The 26,507-nt window shown below is 37.6% G+C and overlaps 2 protein-coding genes across 5 annotated transcripts in view; both read right to left on the bottom strand.

The window, feature by feature from the left end:
- The window catches only part of LHFPL2 (LHFPL tetraspan subfamily member 2), a 121,768-nt gene that overhangs the window by 80,988 nt on the left and 14,273 nt on the right, over positions 1-26,507 (bottom strand). The gene's annotated exons all lie outside the window — the stretch shown is intronic.
- ARSB (arylsulfatase B) overlaps positions 24,285-26,507 on the bottom strand; it is a 98,539-nt gene continuing 96,316 nt past the window's right edge. Inside the window, exon 7 of the mRNA XM_038124157.1 lies at positions 24,285-26,250. Coding sequence (XP_037980085.1) covers positions 26,228-26,250 — 23 coding nt within the window. The 3' untranslated portion in view covers positions 24,285-26,227. The remainder of the gene's footprint in view (positions 26,251-26,507) is intronic.

The following is a 26,507-nucleotide window of genomic DNA, read 5'->3' as shown; positions in this document are numbered from 1 at the left end:
ACAAAGAGCTTATAAAACCATAACAGTATTCTAAGATAATCTTCAGATTGCACACAGACAAATTCCCAGTGGTATACAAAAAGTACTGATCAATTTTAAATCTTTACTTAAATGTGTTCAATGGCTTAATAATTTCAAGATTACAATAAAGAGAGGGAACATATGTGACACTCCTTTTACTTTAGTTTTAATCTCTGCTCTAATGTATGTTCAGAAAACAAAGGATTTAGCTAAAGCATACATTTTCTAGAGAATTATTTTTAGCTTGCTTAACATTGAAGGAATTCACTACAAGCTCTCCACAGCATGGAACAACGTTCCCACCAGTCTCTCAGTTACAAATTAATGAAAAGCTGACGGCTCATTCTCTGCCTAAAGGCATCTACCACGCATCATAAATTTCAGTCATGGGCACTGAGGACCAGATCAGGGTACAACCTTACCAAAACAGTCCAAAGAAAGCTGTCCACATTGATTGCAGCAAGATGATACCTTGAGCCTGTTACACAATTACTTCTCATGTACTCTCCTTTTTCTCTCATTACCAGATTTCTCCAAAAGCATCACATGTTCAGAAAAATATTGACAGGCTCACTGATCCTCTTTAAAGCACAGTATGCAGGACAAGCTATGTGTTTTTAACTACCAACTCCACTGCTGAAATGTCATGTTGAGTTTGAAGGAAAGAACAAGTATCAAGTATTTGCAAAATTGCATCAAAAAGACTCAACAGTGATCTTTCCATTAAAGGCCCTGCTCTAAACAAAACCTATGAAGTATTTTAGCTGTATACTTTGGAACAATGCCAAGAAACAAGGCTACAAAGGTCCCCCCACCCAAACCACTGCTCTTTGACTGGTATTTATCAACAGCAAAGGACATATAAAATTATAATACGAAATCACTTGGCTACACAAAAAAAAAATAACCCAACCTCTAAAGTAACAACAAAAATATTATATATGATAAGTAAAATTTTTGAAAGTGCTAAATACTGCTTTAATTCAACTGCTCCTGCTTATGTGAATAACTTTAGGCTATTACTGGCTGCTGGAGAATGACTTAATCTTGAAAGACAAAGGAAATTTAAATACTATACTAAATTCAAAGCTTATAAGCCTTGTCAGCCAGAATTCTTTGTTTCCAAAGAAAAGGAATATCTTACAATTCCAAACAGAGAAGAGCCGATGGATTGTAATACTCTTAACTTGAACAATGTGTAAATTATTAGATAACAGTACAAGCTATTTACTAAAAAAAAAACCAAAACCAAAAAAAAACCACCACATTTTAGCTCATCATTTATCATCACAGGGCTAGAAAGCATTAGTATACCTGCTAAAACTCATCATCATTTGCTTTTGACTTCTGTAGCTCAAAACAACATTGATAAATGTGCAGAAGAAAGACCCATAAAACATTTTCCCTTGACTTTAAGTTTAGTTTTTCACAGCAGGCCACATATTTGTCCCACCTTTTGCCTGCCAACCTGGCCTATTCTGCATTCTGGTAGTCTCTCCTGGAAGTTCTTCAAGGTATGCAGTTCCAGGTTCACACATTATAGACCATCACAGGGTCAGCACAGACTTGGAACTTCTAGCCTGGAGCTGAAAACAGCATAATACACAGTATCTTTCATGCAACCTAACAAGGACAGATGAGTCATCTCTCCAATCCTTCTCACACTAAGGCTCCTAATACAATATATGAAGAAATCACACAAAACAAAGAAAGCTGTTTCATTGAATTTTAGAGGAGTGAAGTCTGAATTTTTTTAGTTAAAATTTATAGTGCTTGTCTGCTAATGGAAAACTTGCATCTAAAATAAACCCTTATATGGCAAAGATTTCCTCAGCTATGGAAAACTAATTAAAGCAAGCAGATCCATGAGCTCTACTACTAGTGAAGCTTACTGTTGTCAGATTCATGCTTCACAGTTGATCAAGCTTTGAGAAGTCCGCCTTTCTGCTGGTGGCTGAAATCAATCAACTGAACATAAAAATTACATAGAGAAAGAAGTACCTACAGATCCCAGCACAGAAACCCAGCACAATGTCTTGCATCACGACTGCACAAATTTCACTGGCAGGAAGGTCTCTGCTATGCAGACTCCTCAACCCCTATCATCACAGAATTATGCAGTTTCCAGGCAGAAGTGAAATACTACAGAGGACTCAGATACTTCTCCACTGTGTGCCAAGAGCCTCTCTCTTGAATCTTCTCCCAGCACCCACTGTCTCATGCTCAACATGTTCACATTCAGCAGTGCTGCAATGTCCAGCCCTTCCCATTGCTCCCTGTTCCGTAACCCTCTGCACTGCACAGTGCTAATGCACGATCCAAAGCTGCCACAACAAACACCCACAGTGCCCCTTCCACCACTGTATGCCAAATACACTCACTGCTTCATGCAAGGCCGTAAAGGTGCAGCATTGATGGATGGGGACTGATAGGGCATTCAATAAACCACAGACAGGCCTATATGCGGGCCAATGGGGAAAACAAGAGGCACAACTGGACTGCCAGGACACCTGGAGAGAGTTCTTTTACAGGCTCAACAGACTGGTCACAGTTCAGATCCAGTTCATGACCAGGTAAATGGATGATTTTCCTCAGAATGAAAAGCAAGTGTTTCAGGTTTTTTTAATTTTAGATTAATTTTCCTCCTATTTAAATGAAGTTTATCTAACTGAATTTGTATCTCAGCCTCACCAGCTGTTTGTCAACATGCTTTTCAAACAAAGTAAAATGCTATAATAAGATTGCCTTCATTATTCTCAAATTTTTACATAAAAATAAAGGGAGAAATCATAAAAACTTAATTGTTACAAGTGCTTTTGGCACCAAAAAATGCCTGTGGAAAAACCTTTCATCAAATAACAGCAGCCACTTTAATGACTATGCACAGCACAAAAAGGGAGGAACTTCAGTATTATACTACTTGTAGAAATTATCATAATTTTCACAATCTTGTTCCTCCTTAATTTCTGTATGTCATCTAACCCATAATTCATAGGATCTTAGTGAATGAAAGAAATCTTCACTCAGTTTTACTGAAAACAAAGTAAAAAATTTCAGTGCTTTGGCCACCAAGTGGATGGTGGTGCTTTCACAGTCTTGTGAGATTGACTCTTCATCAGAAGACTGTCAAACCTTCCAAGCCCAAAGTGATTAGAAGTCTTCAGCAAAGAAAAATCATCAAGGAGAAGTGTACAAGAGGTTGACAGATGACTGATGCATGGAAAAATCAACAAGGATCCGTTTCTCACAACAAAATCAAGTGGGCAGGTTACTATAATGATAGATCTGTAATAAACTAGGAAATGCTTTTTCTTCGCACTGTACACCTGAATTATGGAATCATTGCAGCAAGACACTGGACACACATAATGCCCAAACAGACTCAAAAAAACCCCTAAATTCTTGAATGACAGACCCACTGCTGGTTATTGAAAACACAAATGGCTGTGTTTAACCATGGACACTCCTAAACCACTAATTAAGGGACCTAACCATGGGAAAGAACTACTACATATACTTCATATACTACATATGCATTTCTTACAGTTTTCTTCCTAAGTATGTTTACTAGCTGCTTTTGGAAAGAGTATGAAACTAAATGGACACTTGGTCTGACTGGAACATGCCTAGTTGTCTGTTCTCATGAAATACAGGAAAATATGCCAAATACCAGATGAAGACAGACAAACCAACAGGCACAGAACACATGTAGACATTACACTTTGTACCAGTTTACAAACAGTATTAATCACTATTTCTGTGAACAGCATGATATAATGTAAGACACAACAGATTTAGACAGAGTTATGTATAATTATTGTGAGAAACAAAAATTGCAAATAAGAAAAGTTATTTTGTTTCATACGTGTGATTTTATTTGCTACTGGGAAAAAAGCCATGATCCATTGCCAACTCTGAAACAGGAAAACAAATTAGGTACAACCACTTTTAAAAGCCAAGGCTGTATTCTACAAAGAGGTTAAATTTTGGTCCAGGTTTAGAAAGATTTTTTAATACAGTGGAAATTAAGCCTGGACAGGTGGACCTCATACCTTGTACCTGAGGAACAGCACAGTACACAGCTCCCAGTATAAGGAAAAGGTAGTAATTTAAGCCAACTTCTGTTCCCTCCGTGTATTAAATGTTGCTTTTAATATGGTTAACTACTAAACTTCCATGAGGATCAATAATCCCTTCAGATTTATCTGAACATTGGTAAACTGGCCAATCAAGTCCAGTTATGCGGCAACAGGGTGGATTTGTGGATGTTTTAGGGATTTATTTAGTGGTAGGACTATTTCTTGTATTCTTGTAAAGCAAGAAGAATTAAGTACACAGGAATTTTTCAAAGCTTTTTCTAAAGATGAGGCTAAATCTGGTATCTTTTCTATGGGGAAAACAACACACCAATCTAGATTTAATTTTGTCATCACCTGCTAATAATGAAAGAGGATTTTTGTTTTTGGACAGAGTTTGCTGCCCAGATTCCATTCACTGCTATGCTCAAGAGCCATCAGAAATGACAATAACACTTCAGCCTGGAAAACTAGCATGACTCAGACACCTTCTGCCACTGAGACTCCCCATCTCCAGTTATGTGACATGTGAGAACCTATCCCTTCTAATAAAGAAAAGGAAATTAATTATTGAGAATATGCAAATGGATAAATCACACAGTAGACACCAGGTATTAGGCTGCTGCCACAGAAAATGGCATATCTAAGACAGTTCATACTTTTCTATTATCCATTCAAATTATGCTATTTTTTTCTGCCCTACTCATAATGGAAGAGAATATGTCCTATAAAGATATTAACTTTTTGTGAGACGTGCTTCCACAGCTCTCATTTTTTTTCCTGTGAGACTAAACAGTCACTCCCTTCAGAATGTTCTTGCAGGTCATAGTATTAAAGCACTTTATTACAGCTGCTATGTGCAGTACGCTACCTAATGCTGAACAGAAAATAACAGCTATGTCCCCTTACATGCAGCATTCCTTACTTATGTATCTCAGATGCATAAACAGGTGCATTTGTCCTTTAACTATAAACTCAGATTTTCACTCACTAGACTAATTGAAGGTTTTTTTCCTCTTCCAGGAAGCATGCAAAACATAGCAAGTTGTGCTCATGTTTTGGAATTTCAACTCATTTTGTTTGCACTGTCTCTCCAAATCATCAAACCAATTGCTTTTCAGCCATCCTTTTGGCCACATGAGATCCATCTAAATTTTCCAGCTGAGGCACAGGACCCCGTATAATGAATCTGGGCCATCTGATAATAGGATTGCTTTTGCTACTGATATGTCATGACTCCTTATATGCAAAAGTGGATTCATAGGGTCTGCTCGACAGCCATTTACCACATTCTCTGTGTTCTACTAGCCAAGTACACAACAAAAATACAGAACAAACCCAAAAGACATACTGGACGCATCTGAAATACCTTCTCAGTCAGTAAACCATTAATGACACTAGGAGACCTTTTCTCAACCACTTGTGTGTTCATTTTACAATGATTTCATGTGGAGTTCCCCACCTTCTTCTATGAGTGACATGTGAGGTAGTCAAGAATATCACACATAGTCACTGCATGAAAAAATAATAAAGTCAACATACCTCATCTATCTGCTGAGATAATAAAGTCAACATACTCATCTTCTATCTGCTACGTTAGTTATACTACCAAGGAAGGAAATTTAAATTGCTGGCTCTTGATAAATCTAGGCTGGTTGCTTATCAATTTTATTATTCCATAGGCACTTTTGCTATTAAAGCAATTGTTTAATAACTTGTTTAAAAAAATGTGCCGGAATTAAGGTTTTATTGACCAACCTGTAATTCCTTTCTTCTTTCAGGTTTTATTGACTGGCTTACAATTCCCTTCATATTCCCCAGCACCTTTACAATATACATATATACATTTATTTTTATATTTATATAAAATAAAATATTAAAAGAAGTAAGGAGTGTAGGTTCACATTTGCCCCTATCCAGTATTCTGAAAACTCTCCTGTTGTTACAAAGACTCTGTGAATATTTGGACTAGTACCTGACAAAGAGGTAAACTGTAATGTTGAATTTCCAGTTTAGCAATCTTCCAGCTCTTATCTGAGCCATTAGGATCAGTGAAAGAAAAACCTAAGTTGATCACACCAGATCTTAAATAGGAGAGAGGAAAAATTATAAGAACTGGACTTCATTAAGAGTGACTCCTGGCTATCTAGATTAAAAAAAAAAATTAAAAAAAACCCCACAAATAAACTCCAACAACAAATCACTAGTTTTAAGCACTTATAGCCCCTAAAGCAGTAAATGTTTTTGGTTGGTTGTTTGGGTTTTTTCTTTCAATTAAGATAGTAAAAAAGCGGTCTAAGCAACTAACCTTACTGCTTAGCTTCAAAAGCCTGTTGAGAGGCAATAAAACAGGGTTGTCAATAGAAGTTTAAAAAAACTCCTGTGAAAAACTTACTAAGCTCCTTTGGGCAGGTTTGGCAAGTGGAGATCCACTCAGGTATTGCCTTCATCGACACTGCTGGGGAAGTGCAGGAAGCTGGTGACTCCACTGTTCTGGTCCAAGGTACTCCTTACTGCTAGAGTAGGAGGACATTGTGCTAATGGAAGTCCCCTGCTGACTGCAACTGAGAGCCAGCTTTTTTCCCAAAATATCAGTGCAGCCTGCCAAGACACAGGGTATGCAGCAGGAGATGCAAGAAGGCACTCTGTCTTTCTGCACCTGCTTTGAAGTACATGGAAATGTCAAGTTATCTAACAGGTGGGCTACACACTGTGTTCAGCACACAAAAACATGGCTCCATTAACAGGTGTTGTTACACACCAATCAGTTAAAGTGACCTACTGGAACTGCCAGAAACCACCCCATCCTTTGTGTACTTATTTAAATAATTTAATTATAAAAGGTCACACTAAGCTAGGCATTTCAAAAAGGTGTTCTCCGTCTCTTCCCCTCTTTTGTTTTTAATAGAAGAAAAATTAAAGAGAAGGAAGGTTTTTTTAAAAGAAAAATAAAACCAGAAGCAAGAGACACCAGTAAGAGAGACACCCAGTTAAGTCAACACATACAATTTCTAGAACTTATGCCCTCTAGCTCCATTCTCCATCACTGTTTACTGACACTACAGATGCTGAGTTAACTCACACATTGTAGCTTCAAACTTCCTTGTAGCCCAGAAAGTATAATAGTAGAGTCCCTCCTTTTACCAGAACCCCATTCACCAGTAAAATATCTATATTTATTCTTTTCACTTGATAAGCTTTGGGCTGTGATACTACTTGTGCAGAGTTTCTGCACCATTTCAGTTTGCTGTATTCAATGCATACACGGGACCTGAGAATGTACAAGGCCTCACATCTTCTACAGGTTGCCAATGCAGTGCTGTACCTCATCAGACAGCATACCACTAGAACAGTTATGTTTAGAATTTAGAAGAACTAACACATTTAGAAGAACTGGAATGAATACTAACATGCTAGAGAAAAACACAATAACATACATAGATGAAGGAGGACTGGATCAGCTAACTTCTTAACCGTTATTTCTCACAGATGTCTACAGTGTCCACGTTACATTAATTAAATTTGCAATTTGGTTTTTTTTTATCTTTGGTTAGCAGTAGCTATTTACACCTTACCATTCAATAAGGACTTGAAAAATCAACTATCTTAACATGAGTCATCCAGAAACACAGCTGACAAGGATTCTCAATTCACACCGGCAAAAATCAATTTAGGTAAGCAGAAATCCTTCTATTGGGATGTGGATCAAAATTCTACTGAATAGGATCAAGGTTATAGTATCTATACTGTACTTCAATTACACTGTACTGAATTGATCTAATTGTTTTTGACTTTTTAAAGTTATGTATTAGCAGAAAAAAATATCACTTTTCACAGAATGTAGCAGTTGAAGAAATTGGATTCCAGTCTCCTACTAGTTTAAGAAAAATAAAGAAGTACTGGCTGGCTGACTCTGAGTGACCCTTTGTTCAGGAGCAACACACTTGGACCAGTAGACCAGAGTGTGTCCATGGGAGAGATATACATCACACCGCCTCATCCTAGCCCATCCAGTTCCTTCAACTATTCTGTAAAGAACTAAAGGTAACAGAGAGGTGAGCTGTAACATACCTGCCTGAAGTACAGCATGAGGAAAGCCAAGCCAAGCATTTATTTAATTTGTTGTCTCTCAACTGCTTTAAAAATATGCACTTTCTATTAACATGATAACAAAACATCCTGGAAAAGAAAAACTATGTCGATCCACAGCCCATTCCATGTTTTCCTCTTCTACAATATATAGTTTTTCATTACACATTTCTTTGCACAGGACTTAAATAAGCCCTTTGTTTATGCAGATCATTTAGTCTAGAAGAGTGATTTATAGTTCCCAGTTTAAACAATTACAGTGGTACGTACTTGGCTATCAGATTCTCTTAGTAGACCTTAGCAATTCAGAAACTTGCAGAGAAAATATCACAGAAGTAAAAATGCCAGTGTTTGTATTAAACAGTGGCAAACTGAGGAGTAAGCATCAGCATCTAGTTTTACATTGTAACAGCAACCCAAATTAATTCATTTGTATTTTCCCAACAGATGTCTCAAAACCAGTGGTAATTCCACCTCCTTTTTAAATTCTAGGATCATTTATTTCAGGACAAAAACATCTTTACCTGAGCTGAATAAAGATAAATGTTTTTAATATGGCTTTGTCAGATAAATCATTTTCAGAACCATAAAATATATTTATTACCCAATTAACATACATTTATGCTACATATTAAGACAAACTCATGTAATTGGAAAACTAATTAACATGCTTCTAATGACATGTTAATTAATTTCATTAGAAAACAAAACATGTATTTCTGAATTGGACACCATGCCCTCCACACATCTCAACCAATTTAGTCTCCATCACTGTTCTTTTCAGATTCCATGTGTTTATACTGGTTGTTTATGTGACTACCTAGAAAAGCACCATAACTTGTTTTATCTGAGGCAAAGAAAAACATATACATACATATGCTTCAGATATGTTACATCCCAACTGAAAAAGAAAAGTAAAAGCTGATAGCTCCTATTCAGAAAAACAACTTATCTGCTTTCAAAAAGAAGAAAGGAATTTACTTTTCATGAGTTAGCAATACAGCCTGGCACCATATGTTTCATTTGGATTTTTTCTTCTATTTTTGTTTTTCTTCCCTCTTGAAGGACTATAGCAAGCTCTATTATGCATGGATTCAGAAACTCTGAGTCAGCCAAAAGTCGCAGATCTCTCAGGATAGACATGTCCATCTGTCATTTCACAGCAGGAGAACAATAGCAGCTTCAATATAGACACAACAAGCTCACACAATCCTTACACAGCCAGACAGAAAATCTGCCATAGCTGATAGCTAGCTGCCTTTGAAACTCTAGACAGATGTTCCTGCGTAACACCAGGATCAATTGCTGCTTTCTTGTTTCTGTATTTTCTAATTCCTCATTTTTTCCATAGCAACCAAGAAACAGTCAGTTTGATACTTGTAACCTCTACAGACCTTTGGGAAAGTCACACTTCAGAAGCAACAGAACCATAGAAGCATATTCTTTAATCTGCAATTTTTCTGCTCTTGGGGGCTCTTTTAAAAGTAGGTTATCCATAAAGCTTGACAGAGACTGTGCTTGTATTGTATAATGATTTTCTAGAGCTTTGCTTAACAGCCTTCAATTATCTTCTCAATGAATCTGTTTAAGAGCATACTGCATTGCTTCTTGACTGTTGAAAAAAAATCCACTTTGATTTTTTAAAATTATTTATTTCATATCTGTAGATCTTGAAAACAAAATTTATAGACAGAAAATATTTATAAAACACTCTAATTTAATCTTTGAGTGGCTATGCAGAAAAAATTGACAAAAGATTGGTTGCAGTTCAAGGAAGAAAAAGTGTTACTCCTAACATTCAACCAATTTACATGTCTAAAAATAATCTCAGTAGGCACATCTGTTAAACTTTTGTCTCAGTAGAATATGGAGGAGGTTTTTCCTGATGAGTCTCATTGGGTTTTGATTACTGCAGATTTGCAACACTGGCTCCTTCACAGTTCTCATATTTTCCAGAAGTAAACAAATTAGTCCTTTTAAACAACAGGATAGTCCCTGTGTCCTACTGTGAAGTTTGCTTCATTGAGAATGAGCTTCTAAAATGCTGGACTTCTAATAACTGAGGGCACACTGAAAATATATACTTTGGCATACCTTCATTAGTCCATGCTGGGATTTAAAATTAAGCAAATGCAAAATTAAGCGAATGAGCCTCAAAGCTTATGTAACTTGACAAGATGAAGGCTGACATGTCATATTGTACTAGCTCATCAGTTTTTGTTCAAGAACAATACTATCTGAATTTCTTCTTTAAGGACCTCACAGACAGAAAAAGGTAACAGTCCAGTAAAGGAAAGAAAAATTAAGAAGCTTGAGAAGGCCCAAGAATAAAATACTCCAAAGATGAAGCTAGAAGGGATGTATAAGCATATGATTGAAAGAATGTATGCTTTTTACAACATCCAAATTCCAAGGTTTCACATCAAAAATTTATCTGTGTCTCTCAAATATTTCTGGAAATTTCACAGGCACTGGATGTAAAGTTTCCTTAGCAAAATCAATATGCTATTTGAAAATATAACACAAACTCATTTTCTTGTAACTTTCCACAAAGATGCACTTCAGTGCCACCCAACTGGCAAAGACAATTAAGCCTGCATCAACTCTAAGTCCTTTAAAGTTTGTTGGGTAGAAACAGTATTTAAAACTTGAATAAAGATCTCCCAAATATCAAGACAGATTATGTATGCCACAGCAGGGGAAAAACTGCATGGAAAACTCTTCTAGAGGGGCTTTGTTTTAGTTCAGTTTTTGGATGGCAGGGGTTGTTTGCTCTCTTATCTGTACTGAAGCTTGGAATAGCTTGAGGCAATGAATAGCACAAATTAAGCAGGAGTAAGAATGCAGCTGGAAAAGTCAAAAGGTAAGATCAAATTGAATTCCTCACTATTAAGTAACGGGAACAACAGTTAAACCTGCCACAAAGGAAAATTAAATCTGAAATACCTGCTTTTCACTTGTATCCAAATCTGTTAACATGGTAGGTCTCTTCCTTTTACATCACCCCTTTTTGTGAAGCTGTTATAGTACATAAGCCTTGTATTTTCCATTAAGAGGTGGTTTCCTAAAGAACAGATTACTTAAAGCATGCATCAATTAATTTCTCATTCTGCAAAAGAGGTTGTTGAAGCCACGTTTCTCTTCACAGAGAAAAGCAAGGCATGACTTCCCAAGAATATTTCTGAGATTCACATTCTCTGAACCTCAGAGAAAGGAAAAACAATTCTTATCTCATTTGCTGTGCCTGTGTTTGTGCAAAAGTAGAATGCAATATGGAGACTGTTTACCCAAAGTGATGGCGTTTTGTTTCCTTGGCCCCTAACAGGGCCAAGCGTGTGTATGTGTGTGTCGGGACTGTCAGCTGACAGTCACGAGATTCTGGGCAGTGGAGCACAGTTGAGAGCTTGGCAGATTCAGTTTAGATGTAATGTAACACAATGTAATATAATATAGAATAATATAGTATAATAAAGTAATTAATTAGCCTTCTGATAAGATGGAGTCCTCCTCATCACTCCTCTTCTTTGTGGAGCAAAAATATCCACTATAGGCTATGTTCTAAGTACTCAAACTCTAAAATGTCAGTTTCCATTTCTTAGCAAGATTAATTAATCTGAATTAGTTGATGCAAAGTTAGTCTGTAAAGAAAATAAAGATTCTGATAAATATGAGAGCTTTCCTTTTCTTCCTTACATCAGGTCCCCAGATCCATTAGAATGGGACATGTGCCTCCAGGAAGCAGACCAGAGTCAGGAAGAGTCTGCTTCTACAGGAAGCAAAGCAAAGCAGAACGTTCCATCCTGGACATACAGCACACTGTAAATGAGCATCCATCTCCCCTCTGCTTTTCTCACTCTACTGTGCTCCTTCAGGTATTTTAGATACACTGGTAACATCGGCAGTAAATAGGGACCAAGGCTGAAAAGTAAAAGCACATGATACTTAATTATCACTTGACAGACAACTAGATCCTTACTTAAGTTCTACAGCTGTTCAGGGTTGAAAATTACTAAGGAAATACAATGAAGGAGGAATAGTTTTCAAATTACACAAGAGAATGAATGGCCGTGAGAGTTCTAGGAAGTGGTTTCATAAAAAAGAAACTATTCTTTTTCCTAGGAAAGTTCTTAAATTCAAACAAAATCTCACACTGGAGATTCAGTAAACCTCATGATACAGCAAGACATTTTAGTATAGTGTTGGGAGAAATTAAGTCACAATCTATAAATTGCAGGGCAGGAATAAAATTTGTACCTTAAGGAACCATTTCATGCTGGGATCCTTGAAGAGAATACTTCTCCTGCATGTGTTAATATCATAGATATAATACCATCTTACTTTTGCCCTAAACTCTCCTAAAAAGCCATTGAGGTTGTGCTCCACATGTTTAACACAATATTTAACTGCTGGACTTTACAGACACCAGTACAACACTTATTGATATCTTTCTGGAGCCTAGCTCAGCAGTGTACCACATCATCAAAACACTCTTTTTAAGTCCACACAAATGCAGATGGAGGCCTGCTATTCACCAGGAAACTCCCTCTGCCAAGGCGCATTTACAGAGCCTCTGAGTTTTGTTAAACAAACCCAAGAGCAAGCAGTTCTCCAGACAGAAAAGTATAAAAACAGTGTCAGGGCCACTCTCCTGATCCTATCTTTTGTTCCATTACAGATGATCACTATAATTTTTAAAAAACGCAGCCTTAAAACACAAAAAAATTAAAGCAAAACAACCCAAACAGTTTCCACTGTGTCCTCACGTACTGGCTGGCAGAATGGGACTATTAACAGTATTCCCAGATGCAAAAAGACTGATTACAGACTCATTGGCAGGACTCTGCTATGTACTTTATCCCAGCTGTGAGAGCTGCTCTGCCCCCCAACACTGTCACACAAGAGCTGGTCCATCTTCCTTCATGTAAACACAAGAAGTGCATGGACAGTTCACAAAGCAATGTGAAACTGATTCCCCTGAAACAGGAGGATTGCCCTGCAGGTCAGGCATAACTGCAGCTTTCACAGCAAGCAAAGATGAACAGATTGGCACATTCCTGCTATTCCTGCAGGCAGAAGTAGTGTAACACTCAGTGAGCAGCGCATAAATGAAGCGCATCCTTAAATGCCCTTTGCCTCAGAAGATCCCTTCAAACAGAAATTGTCTTTACTGCCTACAGATGCAGAAGTGCATGATCCCAACAGGAGATGAGGACCCAGACGGAAGACATCTAGAGTATGGCAAGTAACTCAACCTCAACCAGTCTGTCTCTGCAAGACAGCAAGTATTTTGATAGTTCTCAGAATGAGTAGGCTTTGTTTCTGTGATATCACTTAACTCCTCACTGCTGACAACTGTCTTCCATTTATGTTTTTCTAGGGCACTGGCTTGTACCTGGAAACATTCATCTTAGCATGGCCACTGCCACATCTGCCAGTCACTCCTCAATCAAGAGTACTACGTACAAGGGCCACAGCACCACGTCTCCTCTTTCCATAAAGCACTACTTCGATTTCCAGGAACAGACCAGTTTATTTTCCTTTTTCCAAAACTAACATTACTGCTACTGTAATCCTGGAAAAAGAGATACCCAGGGGAGAATCAAACAGCAATAACAGAAGTTGTGAAAACAAAATGGCTTCCTTCCATCTGTGAAACACAACCACTGGGGAGGGAAAAGGCGGAATGCTTTGAACAGGAATCTCTGCAATAATAGTTTATTTAGATGTGTCAGACAGACAGTGTCCTGCTGTGCTTGTCCCCAATTATCCGGAATTAGAAATAAGATGGTGAGAAGATTGCAAACCTTTGATCTGAAGCAGAACAACACCACTTTCATGGTATCAGTCATGTCATATCCTTAGAGGCAGCCAAGCCTGAGATCTGTTCCTAAAACATCTTATCCTGTATCCACTGACCTCCTTTGATCCAAATGATGAGTAACATACACAAAATAAAAGCATCTTGTAGAAGATGAGACCTGCCAGTAACCCCATGGCTGCAGCTTTGGGAGCAGCTGAAGTGGTTGAAAGTTTTTTGCGAACAGAAAAGAAACATCAGGACGAGCTTCCCCTCCTCCCCTCCCTTCACTCTGCCCCTATACCAGACCAGACAGTACCATCTCCTTCCCTCCTTTACATCAGCACAACAGATCATCCTAAGCCTGGGTTCTTTTTGTCTTGAGTTAGTCTGGGAGAGGCAGAGAGAAGGGCTGGTCAGGAGCAGAGCAAGGCTATGCCCTCCCTCAATTCTACCCTCCTTGAAGACCATTGGAAAGGTTGCCCATCTGTGACACTTTATAACACCTCTAATTTGCCTCACCTGTAATATCTGTTTGATATCATTGGACTGGAGTTAGGCTCTCACATTATTTTTTTTCTGATTACTCCAGACATTTCTGCTTTCTGTTAGGACTGCAGTACTGCACAAGCACTTAGCCTTGGCAATTGCTCATGTTAAAGTTCTCTGCAATCATGGCAGAAGAGAAACAGAAACTCAGATTTAGGAGAGATCTACCTAAAAATGTTATTAGCTTGCTGGTTTATTTTAAATGACTGAAGAGCACAATCATTTAACTTCAAACCATTTTCTTATTGAGCAACACAAACACGGTTAAGTTTGTAGCACACATTTCATTAAAATAAAATACCTGTTAATTAAGTAACAGACATTACCGCTAGCATTGTGAGTCGTAAGTATTTTGACACACATATTCACAGTATTTTGTGTAGTAACATACAAATGTATGTACTTCACAAACGTATGCATAACTATCCAACTTCAGAGACAAATGCATATTTCACAGTTCAGTTAGAAAATACAGCTCTTCCATCCACAGAATAATATATCCAGTGCCTGACATCTATCTTCACTTACTTGAGATAACTAAGTTTAAAGCATAACTGCTAATAATATACTGACCTCCCTTTTTAAGTATACTTAAAACACAAACTTTCATCTTTCACTTCCACCAGGAAAGCATTTGAGATCTCCTAGATCCTACATGTATTTTAAACAGAGGTTTAGAATTAAAAACTTAATTAAAGAACAGGAATTTAAATGGCCTAAATGTATCTATCAGTTAACAAACAAATTTATGTGGCCATATCTGAACACACACACACACACACATCTGACCACTTGAAGTGTGCCAAGAGATACAACACTTCCTTCCTGTGATTTTTAAACTTAGAGGGACAGGGAAATTAGAAAAATTTGTCCAAGCACCACTGTTTTCAAAATCAGCAGAGGTTTTCAATGATCAACTGACCAAAAAAGCAAAGAAAAATGTGATCTGTCATCTGAAAAAGTTATATTTTATTTGAAAAAGTATACTTATCGCTACTTAAAAGAGAGTGTTGAAATGTTAGGATAAACTTCATACCCAAGCTTCACTACTTGCAAGGGTAGTAGTGAATACCTGCTGAAGCTCAACTGTCTCCTAAATAAAAACCATCAAGTGCTGAACATTACTGAGAAACAACCTGTATCAATTGAAGTGGTAGCAGAGTAAATTGTGACACAGGAGGAAACTCCTGTTCCAACCAAGATAAAGAAGTCTGCTTTTAGGTAAGATTTCATTTGCATCTGTGTTTAGCAACAAAATAATTGGCAAGCTCATCTCTTAAGATGGTGGAGATGTTGGGAAAAAACACCCAAACAACCCAAATCAACAAAATCTCCTACCTGTTAATAAAGAATTTCCAAGCATTCAAGCACAGCACCCAGTTATCACAAATTGCTGGTAATAGAGAAGGAATAGACCTTCTAACATATGAGCTAAAGACACAACAATTCCTGCAATTCCAGGAGTGACAAAAATGTATGCACAGAAAAACAGGCTTATGAAAGCATTCCGGGAAGGGAAGTTCCGGGAAGGGGAAGGGGCAGGGAAGAATTAACTTGACTCTTCTTCCTAGCTTTTACTCTCTATAATAAACTCCTATTACAGGTCTTGCAGGTAAAACCTGACAGGCCTATACTTTTAATTAGTCCTCATGTGGCCAGCATACTATTTGCCTACCACATACAGTGTTCAGTTTCCAGCAACTACAGGAAAAATTTGAAGCAGTCTCGAAGTTAGTCCAAATTTTAAACCCATCCACAGATGAGCTGGCTTTAATTCAAATGAATGCACTTCCAGGACATATGTATTTGTGCATCTGTGCATCTGTCATCTATATCTCTAGTAAGCAAAACTCCACAGATGTAAAGTTACCTACATTAGTAACTTGGAGTATTTTCAATGGTTTCAAAAGGAAAAAACAAACAAAGAAACCAAACACCCCACAACACTTCTCTGACAACAACATGAAATAAAATTAGATCCCACTGTACTTCAGAAAAAATTCTGTTAAACCCAAGAGTTCAGTCAATAAACATTAGCCCCTTACATCAAATGTAGCTTATAAATGATTAAGCTTTAACAATCTCACCCCACTCTAGTAGGTCAGATAAAATCTGGTGCTTCTTAATTGGGAAAATATTTCACCAGTCTGACTAATCACTTAAGAGAATTAACCCCTTGAATCCATGTGTTTAAAGATTAACATTTACGGTGTTCAGAAAGTATAAGCCAGTTACTGAAAAAACCCTATTTGCAGCTCATTTCCTTTGATCTGAAAATACATACAATAGCTGCTAGCCAACAACAACTCTACACAGAAGTAACTTTTTTAAAGACATGTTTAATGTTTAATTTAGATTAATTATAACTAGGAACCTAGTGGTCTGAATTCTATTTCTGATTCTTTATGATCCAAGAAACTAATTTAAACTAATTTTCTCAGTTAAAATCTTCACAATCATACCTAACAAAAAAAAATCCCTGAAAAAAATCACCTGCTCAAGTCTATGAACTCCATTGCTGGACAAATCTCATTTTCTCAACAAGTAAAAGGCAGAGGCTTTTTTTATTTATTTCTTCGAAAGAGGAATACCAATTCTAGAAAGCTAAACTATAGAAAAAAAAATTTCTAAAAATCTCTTTGGAAATACTAACATATATTAATACAGCTCCAAGTAAGGATTTTTAAGCAAGCACCAAAAGCAAAATATATGCTAGAGAATAGCTGAATTTTACCTTTAATCCCAGCATGTTAAAAAAAGGTTTTTTTCCTTTGATCCTTTTTTTTTTTTCCTTTGATAATAAAAAGCAGTCGGGTATAGCAAGCAGTAGATCTTCCTTTGCTTTTTACTGGAGCCATTGGGTTTCAGCTCCCTGGAGATAATCAAACCTTGAGTATGAAGAATGCATCACAATGACAGACAAGGGATGCATCACATGAGATATTCCAACATATTCCAGCAAATAACACTTAATTCCCTTCTTCTGGTGATACTGTGAGTGAAATTTCTAACACAGCTGATAATTCAGTGTGCAAAGTTAACATCAAATTGCTTATGCTGTAGAACTGGGAAGCTGGTTTCTGAAATACACATCTAATGAGACAATGGTGCAGCAGCCAGCCTGCCTGCCTGCCCCACAACCCCGACAGCTCACCAGTCAGCTCCTTGTTGGGCTGGAGACTTCCTTTTACTGGTGCCAAAACACGGGCACTTTTAACATGCATGTTTTTCTGTATCAGAAACCTAGCACCAGCCTTCATCACCAGTCGCTGGTAAAAAAACAATGTTCTGATTAAACATGAGATGGCTGTCATGCCTTACATTCTCCTGCCTCTCTGAAGTTTCATATATTTTCCATGTATTTAAGAAGTTAGCTAAAACCAGCCATGCTCCTAAGTAGAAGGCTCAGAAATGGTCATTCCCAACTCCTAACTGCAGGCACCAGATAAGTCTCATAAAATAAGGTTCTTTCAAGCATTTTCTCTTTCCTATTGGTTCTCTTACTCTCGAGTAGGTCAGCTTCAGTAAGATGGGAAAATCCTCCAACTCCTCTCCTTCTGACAATTCTGTGACCTGGTGGTGAGGACACTGGAGGTGGTGACTACAGGTGGGCTCTCCAGCGTGCAGAGAGATGGGAACACAGGTCATCCACTTTCAGTGGAAGCACCCAAACTGACAGGCAAGGGTGGCTACAGGACTATCTCTTAAAGCAATACGCTGTGAGACTACAGGGCAGGTACAGTTCTTTACCTGCACAGCCTCAGGAGAGAACCCCGTGTTGGTAGTGATGCCCAGCACCCACCAGCCAGGTGGCAGCACCATGTCAAAAGTAGGCGGGAGATGAGCAGCAACACTGTCCATAGGCTAATCCTGCAAGACTCACCATTCCCCTGGAGATCTCTGGTTCTTTCTACAAACATTGAAGGGTCTAAAATCAGGTAACATTAGTCAGGTGGCAAATTTTTCAGCGCTACGTGGGATTCAAACGTGGAGTTGTTTTGAAGCTGCACCCACCACTTTTATGACTGAATACACTTGTATATCAATTTCTGGCAGAATTTTAAAGCATGCCGTTCTGAAAGTAAATTATTGGAAGAAAAATGAGTCAAGGAAAGATTCAGTTTCCTTTTACATGCATGACTCATTTTAATTATCATCCTGCAGGCAGATCAGTTAATTGCTAGAAAGAACTGATTATTTACTCCTTTTCTCATTAGGTAGAGAGCCATTGCACACTCAGACTGAAAAATCATAACATGAACTAAAACCAGACCTTGCTTTATATTTCTAGTATTTTTACTTCCTTTTGTATTTTTACCCTATTTTCAAACTATATTTTTTGGAAAAAAATATATAGTTTTGGTGAGTCTACACTGCTAAGGCATGTTTTTATTTTTTTAACACCTGAACTTGGTTACATCAGCTAATAAAGCATTATAGTGTTTATTTTTTAAACTAAGTATCCAGATGCATCTCAAAAAGTGTATATTTAAACCAGTGAATTAGAAACACTATTTCACAGCATAATTCAGTATACAGGATTTTCTTCGAAGCACTTACCAGATCAAGTTTGTTTTTATTTTACTATACTGTAAGGGATCTCAAATTAAACATTTTTCAGAGAAGAGAAAAAAGGACAGAAATCTTAACTGCTTTTTAGGGTTGTGTAATATCCTTCAGGGTTTTTCTGTGGAACAGCAGAAGTCATGCTAGAAAGAGAAGACAATCAAATTGAGCCCTGGTGACATGGCAAGTGTTCAGCTAATGAAATCATGCCAAAACTAGCACCTGTAATTAACATACAATGGAATGGCAATGATTAAATCTCAAAAAAAAAAAAGTTATTTTTCATTCTGTATGAAGGAGTTGTGTATTGTGAGTGGGAAGGTATCTTTTTTTTCCTAAAGAAATTAGATACATATGTTGGTATTTCAGCCTGGAAATAAGACATGGCAGGTATAAATAATGCAGTCCCCCAGCTGACATGATTTATTATTGAAAAGTAATATATCTAGAGAAATTATCTGGATTTACAAACATTCTCACTTATGCTGAGAATCTTCAAGATTGCATTATTTCAAGGGCATATTATTTCATACAGGAGATGCCTCCAAAAAAGCATTCAAATTTGTGAGTGGGCAGAAATCCTAGGCCATTGGTTGCTGGCAAGGTAAGCACTGGTACGGTCCATCTGGCTGTCTAATTGTGGCAAAAAATGCATTGATCTGGAGGTGACTGCACTGCAGGCAGTACTATACCACAAGCTAACAAGGGTAGAAAGTAAAGCCAGGTAGAAAGCACAGGTGACTCTGGCTGACATGACATCAGTGTTGTGTTTCAACAACTTCCCTTCCCTTCCCTTCCCTTCCCTTCCCTTCCCTTCCCTTCCCTTCCCTTCCCTTCCCTTCCCTTCCCTTCCCTTCCCTTCCCTTCCCTTCCCTTCCCTTCCTGCGACCTTCCCGCGACCTTCCCGCAACCTTCCCGCAACCTTCCCTTCCCGCAACCTTCCCGCAACCTTCCCGCAACCTTCCCGCAACCTTCCCGCAACCTTCCCGCAACCTTCCCTTCCCGCAACCTTCCCTTCCCGCAACCTTCCCTTAGCACAGGAATGACACGGAACTGTTGAGCAATTCCAGAGGAGGCCACAAAAATGATGAGAGGGCTAGAGTGCCTCTCCAGTGAGCACAGGTGAGAGATTGGTTTTTTCAGGTGAGAGATTGGGGGTTTCAGCCAAGGGATGAAAAGGCTCCAGGGCGCTCCACTTTACAGCACCTTCCAGTATTTAAAGGGGGCTGACTAGAAAGCTAGAGAGGGACTTTTACAGGGGCATGGAGTGACAGGACAAGGGACAATGGCTTTAAACTAAAAAAAGGGCAAATTCAGGTTAGGTATAAGGAAGAAGGCTTTTACAGTAAGGGTGGTGGAATGCTGGAGCAGGCTGCCCAGAGATGTGATGGTCTCCCCACTCCAGGAAGCATTTAACATCAGGATGGATCAATCCCTGAGCAACCTGATCTAGTTGAAGATGTTCCTGCCCATTGTAGGGAGGTTGGACTAGATGAACTTTAAAAGCAACTTCCAACTCAAAGTATTCTATGATTCTATTAGACAGGTTCATACCTCATCAAACTAGAAAGGCAGAACTGCCACATAACTCAAGCCATATGACTTTCCTGAAATAATTCAGCATTGAACTACAGTTTATTTTCCAGGGTGGAGAAAGCTACAGGGGGAGGGAAACTGTAATCTTGATTCTAGCATTGACCTGAACTTTCCTAATGCTAGCCTATCTCAGTCCACTACAGATTTTTATGGCTCTTCTCTGGTAACAGTCAACATCATCTTATGATGTATCTCATGATATACAGATATTAGCAGGTTATTCCAGTAGTGATTGTACCAGTGCCAAATACATGATATAAACTCTACTCCTAGGCAGAGCACCTCATTTTTATTCTCTGGAATTGTGACAGGTCTTTCCTCTTATCCTTGGATATTCCCTCTATGTTGACAACTTATGTTGAGCCGACTATCTGCTGTGACCCTCTTTTCAGAGTTGCCACATTTCCACATGACATGCCAATGGAGTTATTCATATTTCTCATCAGGATGGCTTTGACTTCAGAATTTCCAGCCTGTCCACATTACCATCTCTTTCTGTTATTTGTCATTCCACTATCTGCTGTATGTTATTGGCATGGAAAGCATTGACTTTTTCCATTACTGGTGATTTTAAAACGCTCTTATCATGTTGCAGGTTGAACAAGAATTAATCCAGAAATATATAATGCCTCCACTGCCCTGAAAGTCAGGCTGCCTGACCACAGGGGTCCTTTAGGGCCTTGCAAGCTCTGGTTTTGTGACTCTCCAGAGGCTCACGTGGGTAATGTGATTTTTGCCACCAATAAAATAACCAGTGAAGAGACAGTAGCTTATCTGAGAATCCAGCTAAACAAGAACAACTCCACATTTACAATTATGTTAGGCACCTGTCAGTTAGCCAGGTCAAAGCTGATACTTTGATTTTGCTTTGGTTAACTGTGAACCAAAACGGTTGTTGAAAGGTTAAGTACTTTGATTTTGCTTTGGTTAACTGTGAACAAAAACGGTTGTTGAAAGGTTAAGTACTTCACCTAAGTCTTTTACACTTCTTTATCCATCAACTGAACTTGTCACTTCACATAAAAGCAACCTAAAAATTTTCATCAGATGAATATTCTACAAGCCTGTAACAGTCAGCATTAATTTTATACACTTATTCTATTGCCTATTAACTCATTCCTACCAAAGACAGCCCGATATCATTAGACACACCCTGCCTTTTCCAGCATTTCTATCCAGTCCACCATTTCCCTGGAGGAAGGAGAGCATGGTTTTCAAGACAGTACTCACTGCTCAAGGAGCGAAATATTGCTGCCTACCACAACTTGATGCAGAAGGTCAGGACTGAAATTACCAACGATGGGGCCCAGTGACCATTCCTAATGTATCACTGCCTGCTACCATCAATCTGCTCTTACCTTCTCAAGCAGCAAGGGCACTCTGTTCAGGGCTGACAGCACAGTCACGCACACCTCTGTACATTCAGCTCTCTTCCCCAGCAGTCCATAACAAAACACAGATCCAGCCCATAAGTCCACTGTACAACATTTAAGTCATCACATGTAATCTAATAAACTAGAGACAGAACACTTATGTCATATTCTAGCCTCTGAAACTTCTCCAAAAGAAAAGAAAAGAAAAAAAAAGGTGGGAAAGGTGAAGAGAATGGAGACGCAAATAGCATTAATAGAACAGAGAATTTTACTGCTCAGCTTTTCCAGATTTTCTAAATGCACTTTCTTTGGCCTTGGTGATTTTAATGGATTCTGTTTATGGCTGTAGTTATTGGACTGGAGCCTGTTTTGTTACAGATTTGTGATAAGCATTACAGTGTCTGTTCCAAATACTGAACAACACTAATTATAAATATCTTGTTGGTTTTGCTCTCTCATTTACAGTTATGCCATTCATACTAATGCCCAAACTGTAATGTGCAGTTCAATTTGCTTCTTATAGGAAAAAGCTCAACAGTCCTGAGCACAGTGATCAGGATAATCAAACTCAAGGGGCAGAGTTTTGACTTCTCCTAAAGATCTGCAGGTGATTCCTCAGTATCCAAATACTGAAGTCGCCTGTGAGGTGAAATAGGTGGGAGACTAAGTTCTCATAACACTGACTGACTGTAACTGTAACTAACTGACTGTTATCCTCCCCTAATAATTTAAACCACAAATGTTTAATGTAAAAAATACTATTTTTGTGACTTCAGATTTAATACAGATATACTGTGTATCTCAGAAATGAACAGACATCTGAAGTTTAATAGGTGGCATTGGGAAGCATTCTGAGTCATGTCATGATGAGAGGACATACTCTGCAAAGCTCTTAAAATTAAGAATCTACTGTATAGCTGCATACAACAGGTAAAGACCAGACTTTGGGACCCACAAGCCCTCCAGCAACTGTATGCTCTCAAATAATTTACAAACAAATGGATGTTCTTTTAGAATTTTAAGACAATTGAAAATGGGCATGGAGCACTTACTATTGGAAAAAGGCTTTAACTGTGACTACATCAGCTATTTAACTGTGACTATCAGCTATACTACTGGATTTGGGTTTTTAATTAAATTTCCAACCCACAATTTCCATTTCTGCACATGTAGAACTAATTTCTTCTTATCTATGTGATCCTAAGCATATATACCATGTATAATTTTGATGGGTGGAAGCCATACATTTCAATTCACCTCCATTTCCCCTTCATAGTACCTCTAAATTTCAGTCAGATCTCTGTGGTACTGCAACACCATCACTGCCAAATGGGTCATCTGTCTTTCATCACTTTTCAGAAAAAGGTTTTTTGGGGTTTTTTTGGTTGGTTTTTTTGTTGTTGTTGTTGTTGTTGGTTTTTTTTTTTCAATTTTAGATCAACAGATTCTCCTAAACTTGAAATCCAAATATATAGCTAAAGGCTGTCTACAGTTATTCCTAGTTATTAAAATTTTCAGCACCAGTTTATGTTATAATCGATGCTAGTATTTTCCTGAAGTGTCAGTAAGCAGAGTTTTATAAAGGAAAGAAAAGGAAGATTACATCTTATAAGCATCATTCAGTTTCTGAGGTAATTTTAAAAATACCAAAACTCTCATCAGCAGGAGCTCAACAGTGCATTATGGGCCTCAATACAACTCCAGACAACATTAAACAGTAATTCCTCCTGAAGAGAAAAGGAAGTAGATATAATGGTTATAGTGTTATTTAACATACTCCAGTTCCTTTTTGTTTTTAAAACCCAAAATGAAAACTGTGTCCTGTCACCACAACAACTACAGTTCTCCTGAAAGCATCTGAAAGTGTATCTCAGACAGTTCATGGTGTAGCTGTTATACTGTCGTACCATGTTCTAAGAATTGAAATTTGTGCCTTCAATGCTATATTAAATAAATAAATAAATAAATTAGTTAAATGAATAGAATTAGGCTTTTGTAAGTGACTGAAAAATGTGCCCTATTCGCTTGGTACCTCAAGACAACCTCCCAGTACTGGACACCCTCTCCAAAGCTGCTGACATGCAGACTCAGAACATTCTTCTTCTACCAAAGTTAGATCAACCATAAAAACCCAAGCAAACAAACAACCCCCCCAAAACAAATAAACCCCCCCAAAACCAAAACAAACGAAAAACTCCCAACCAAACCCCCCAAAAAGCTGAAACAACAACAAAAAAGACCCAAATGAACAAAAAAAGTATAATCCAAAAGCCTCCAAAACAAAACATTAAAAAAACCCCAAACACAACAAAACAAAAAAACCCCAAACAGCAACTCTCTCACTATTATCTACACCCATTTCTTTCTCAAATGCTTAACACAACTTCATTACTTGACTAAAAGAATAATAAATTCAGACTCAGAGGAAATGACAGGAGTAGGAGATAAAAAAATTCAAGATACTAAAGTGAACATGCACTTTTTTGAAGCCATTATCTTCATTTCAACTGAAACAAGACAGATGCTCCATTTAACAGATTATTTCAATACAAAAACAGATAATTTCAATTATTTCAATACAAAACCAGATAATTTCAATACAAAAATCAATACTTGAAATTCTACCAAGAAACTGATACCACTTAATTTTCTGCTATTCTGGTCCTGTCAAAATGAAGTCCAATTTAACATCTAATTTTGCATCATCTGTTATGACAGGAAAGCAAAGACATTACTGCAGTCTGTTTCACAATAAAACCGTTAGTCCACAGATTGTGCTTTAAATTTTCATGTTAAAAAATCCCTAACCATAATGAAAAACCAACTGATAATATACATGTTCTCCTAATTGCTGAACAATGTCCCTCAGTTATGTTCTAGAATACTGAGGTTTCTTAGAAGCACTTTTTCTCAACGGCAGCCATGCCAGAATATGGTCGAGTTCAGGAATTGGTTGTTCCTTTAAAAGCCGATCCACTCAAACCAGTCATGCAACTAAAAAGCCTAACAGTTCAACAATGCAATGAATCAAGTAACTGTAAAAAGGGATGAGCTAACGTTGCTTTTACAAACTTTTGATTGTGTTAATTTTCTGGGCAACATTTATCTTTCTAAAGCATCAACCGTAAATGCACAAACTATAAATGAAAGCATCAACCGTAAATGCACAAACTATAAATGAAAGCAGACAGAATCAAAGAAAGCTTCCTCAAATTATGAAGTGAGCAAGTGCCTCATGACTTCAAAATTTGTATTTACCAGGAATAATTAATTTAATGAACCACGCTTCCTGGCAGTGTGCTAACCCACCTCTTAAGGGAACACCAGAAGACTGTATGACTATAAATGCAGTTGGTCACTGATTTATCTGAGAAGTAAATTGTGAGCAGTACTCATCAATTCATAAGAAGAGATATAGTTATGGGGTTTTGGAAGAGGAATGGAAATACCTCAGCTATTTCTTTTGTTCAAAAAATTCTGCATCCCTATTTTTTAAAACAGAAGTCATATTCCTTCATTTTGTTTGATCTAGTTCATTGCCTAGTGGTTACATTTAAAATTTCCAGTAACTGATTACATGAACCATCTGACATCATCACACATTAAAGTTTCCCAAATATGGAGAATGAAAGGGGTTAACTATAAACCCACGCATCTAAGTAGCACCATGATCCTGCATATTAAAATCAATATTTGGCAAGTATTTCCATTACAACTTCTAACACGAGTTCAAAAGCTAATAAACTTTAGCACTAATGAAGCTTAAATTCATCTAAAAACAACATACACCCCACAAATGGTTCTCAGAAATTTGAGGTAGGAAATAGATGGTCTGCCCAGTGTAGGTCAATGCAAGACTGCTCACTACAGCACTGCTTTCTGAACAAAGCAACCCATTTAATTTTATTGTATCTGATTAATGCAATTTTTGGTATTTGATGGGAAACAGTTCCAGAGAAAATTATTTAAATACAAAATGTATCAGTGACACACAGCTTACATTTTCTTCATTTCATTATCACCTTCCTTCTTTGACCTAATTTCACCACTATTCAAAAAGGCTATTAAGAGTAGTTTTGTTTTCCTCATAAATCTTCCCATCAACCCTTTGATCCTTTTGACACCTTCTTCTTAGTTCCTGTGAGTCCATCAACAACTTTTCATAACAGGTACCTTGAAATGCCTGCAATTCAAACAAACGTAAATGTAAATGGACAAAGAAGTGCTTATAAAACAGGAAAGAAACATTTTTTCTCTCCTCCCCTTTGTTGATCCCTAAAATATTTTTGCATACTATTGGAATTCATATTTTTTTATTACTACCTCAAACTCAGATCTTACAGATTTTCCTAGTTCTTTAATAGTTTTTAGGTTTCTCGGACCCATTTTCCTTTTAGTTTAAGCTGCATAGTATTAAATAACATACATCAAGATAAAACT

This window comes from Motacilla alba, chromosome Z (assembly GCF_015832195.1).
Source record: "Motacilla alba alba isolate MOTALB_02 chromosome Z, Motacilla_alba_V1.0_pri, whole genome shotgun sequence".
Lineage (NCBI taxonomy): Eukaryota > Metazoa > Chordata > Aves > Passeriformes > Motacillidae > Motacilla > Motacilla alba.
Note: the sequence above shows the minus strand (reverse complement) of the source record. Positions and strands in the feature narration are given on the sequence as shown.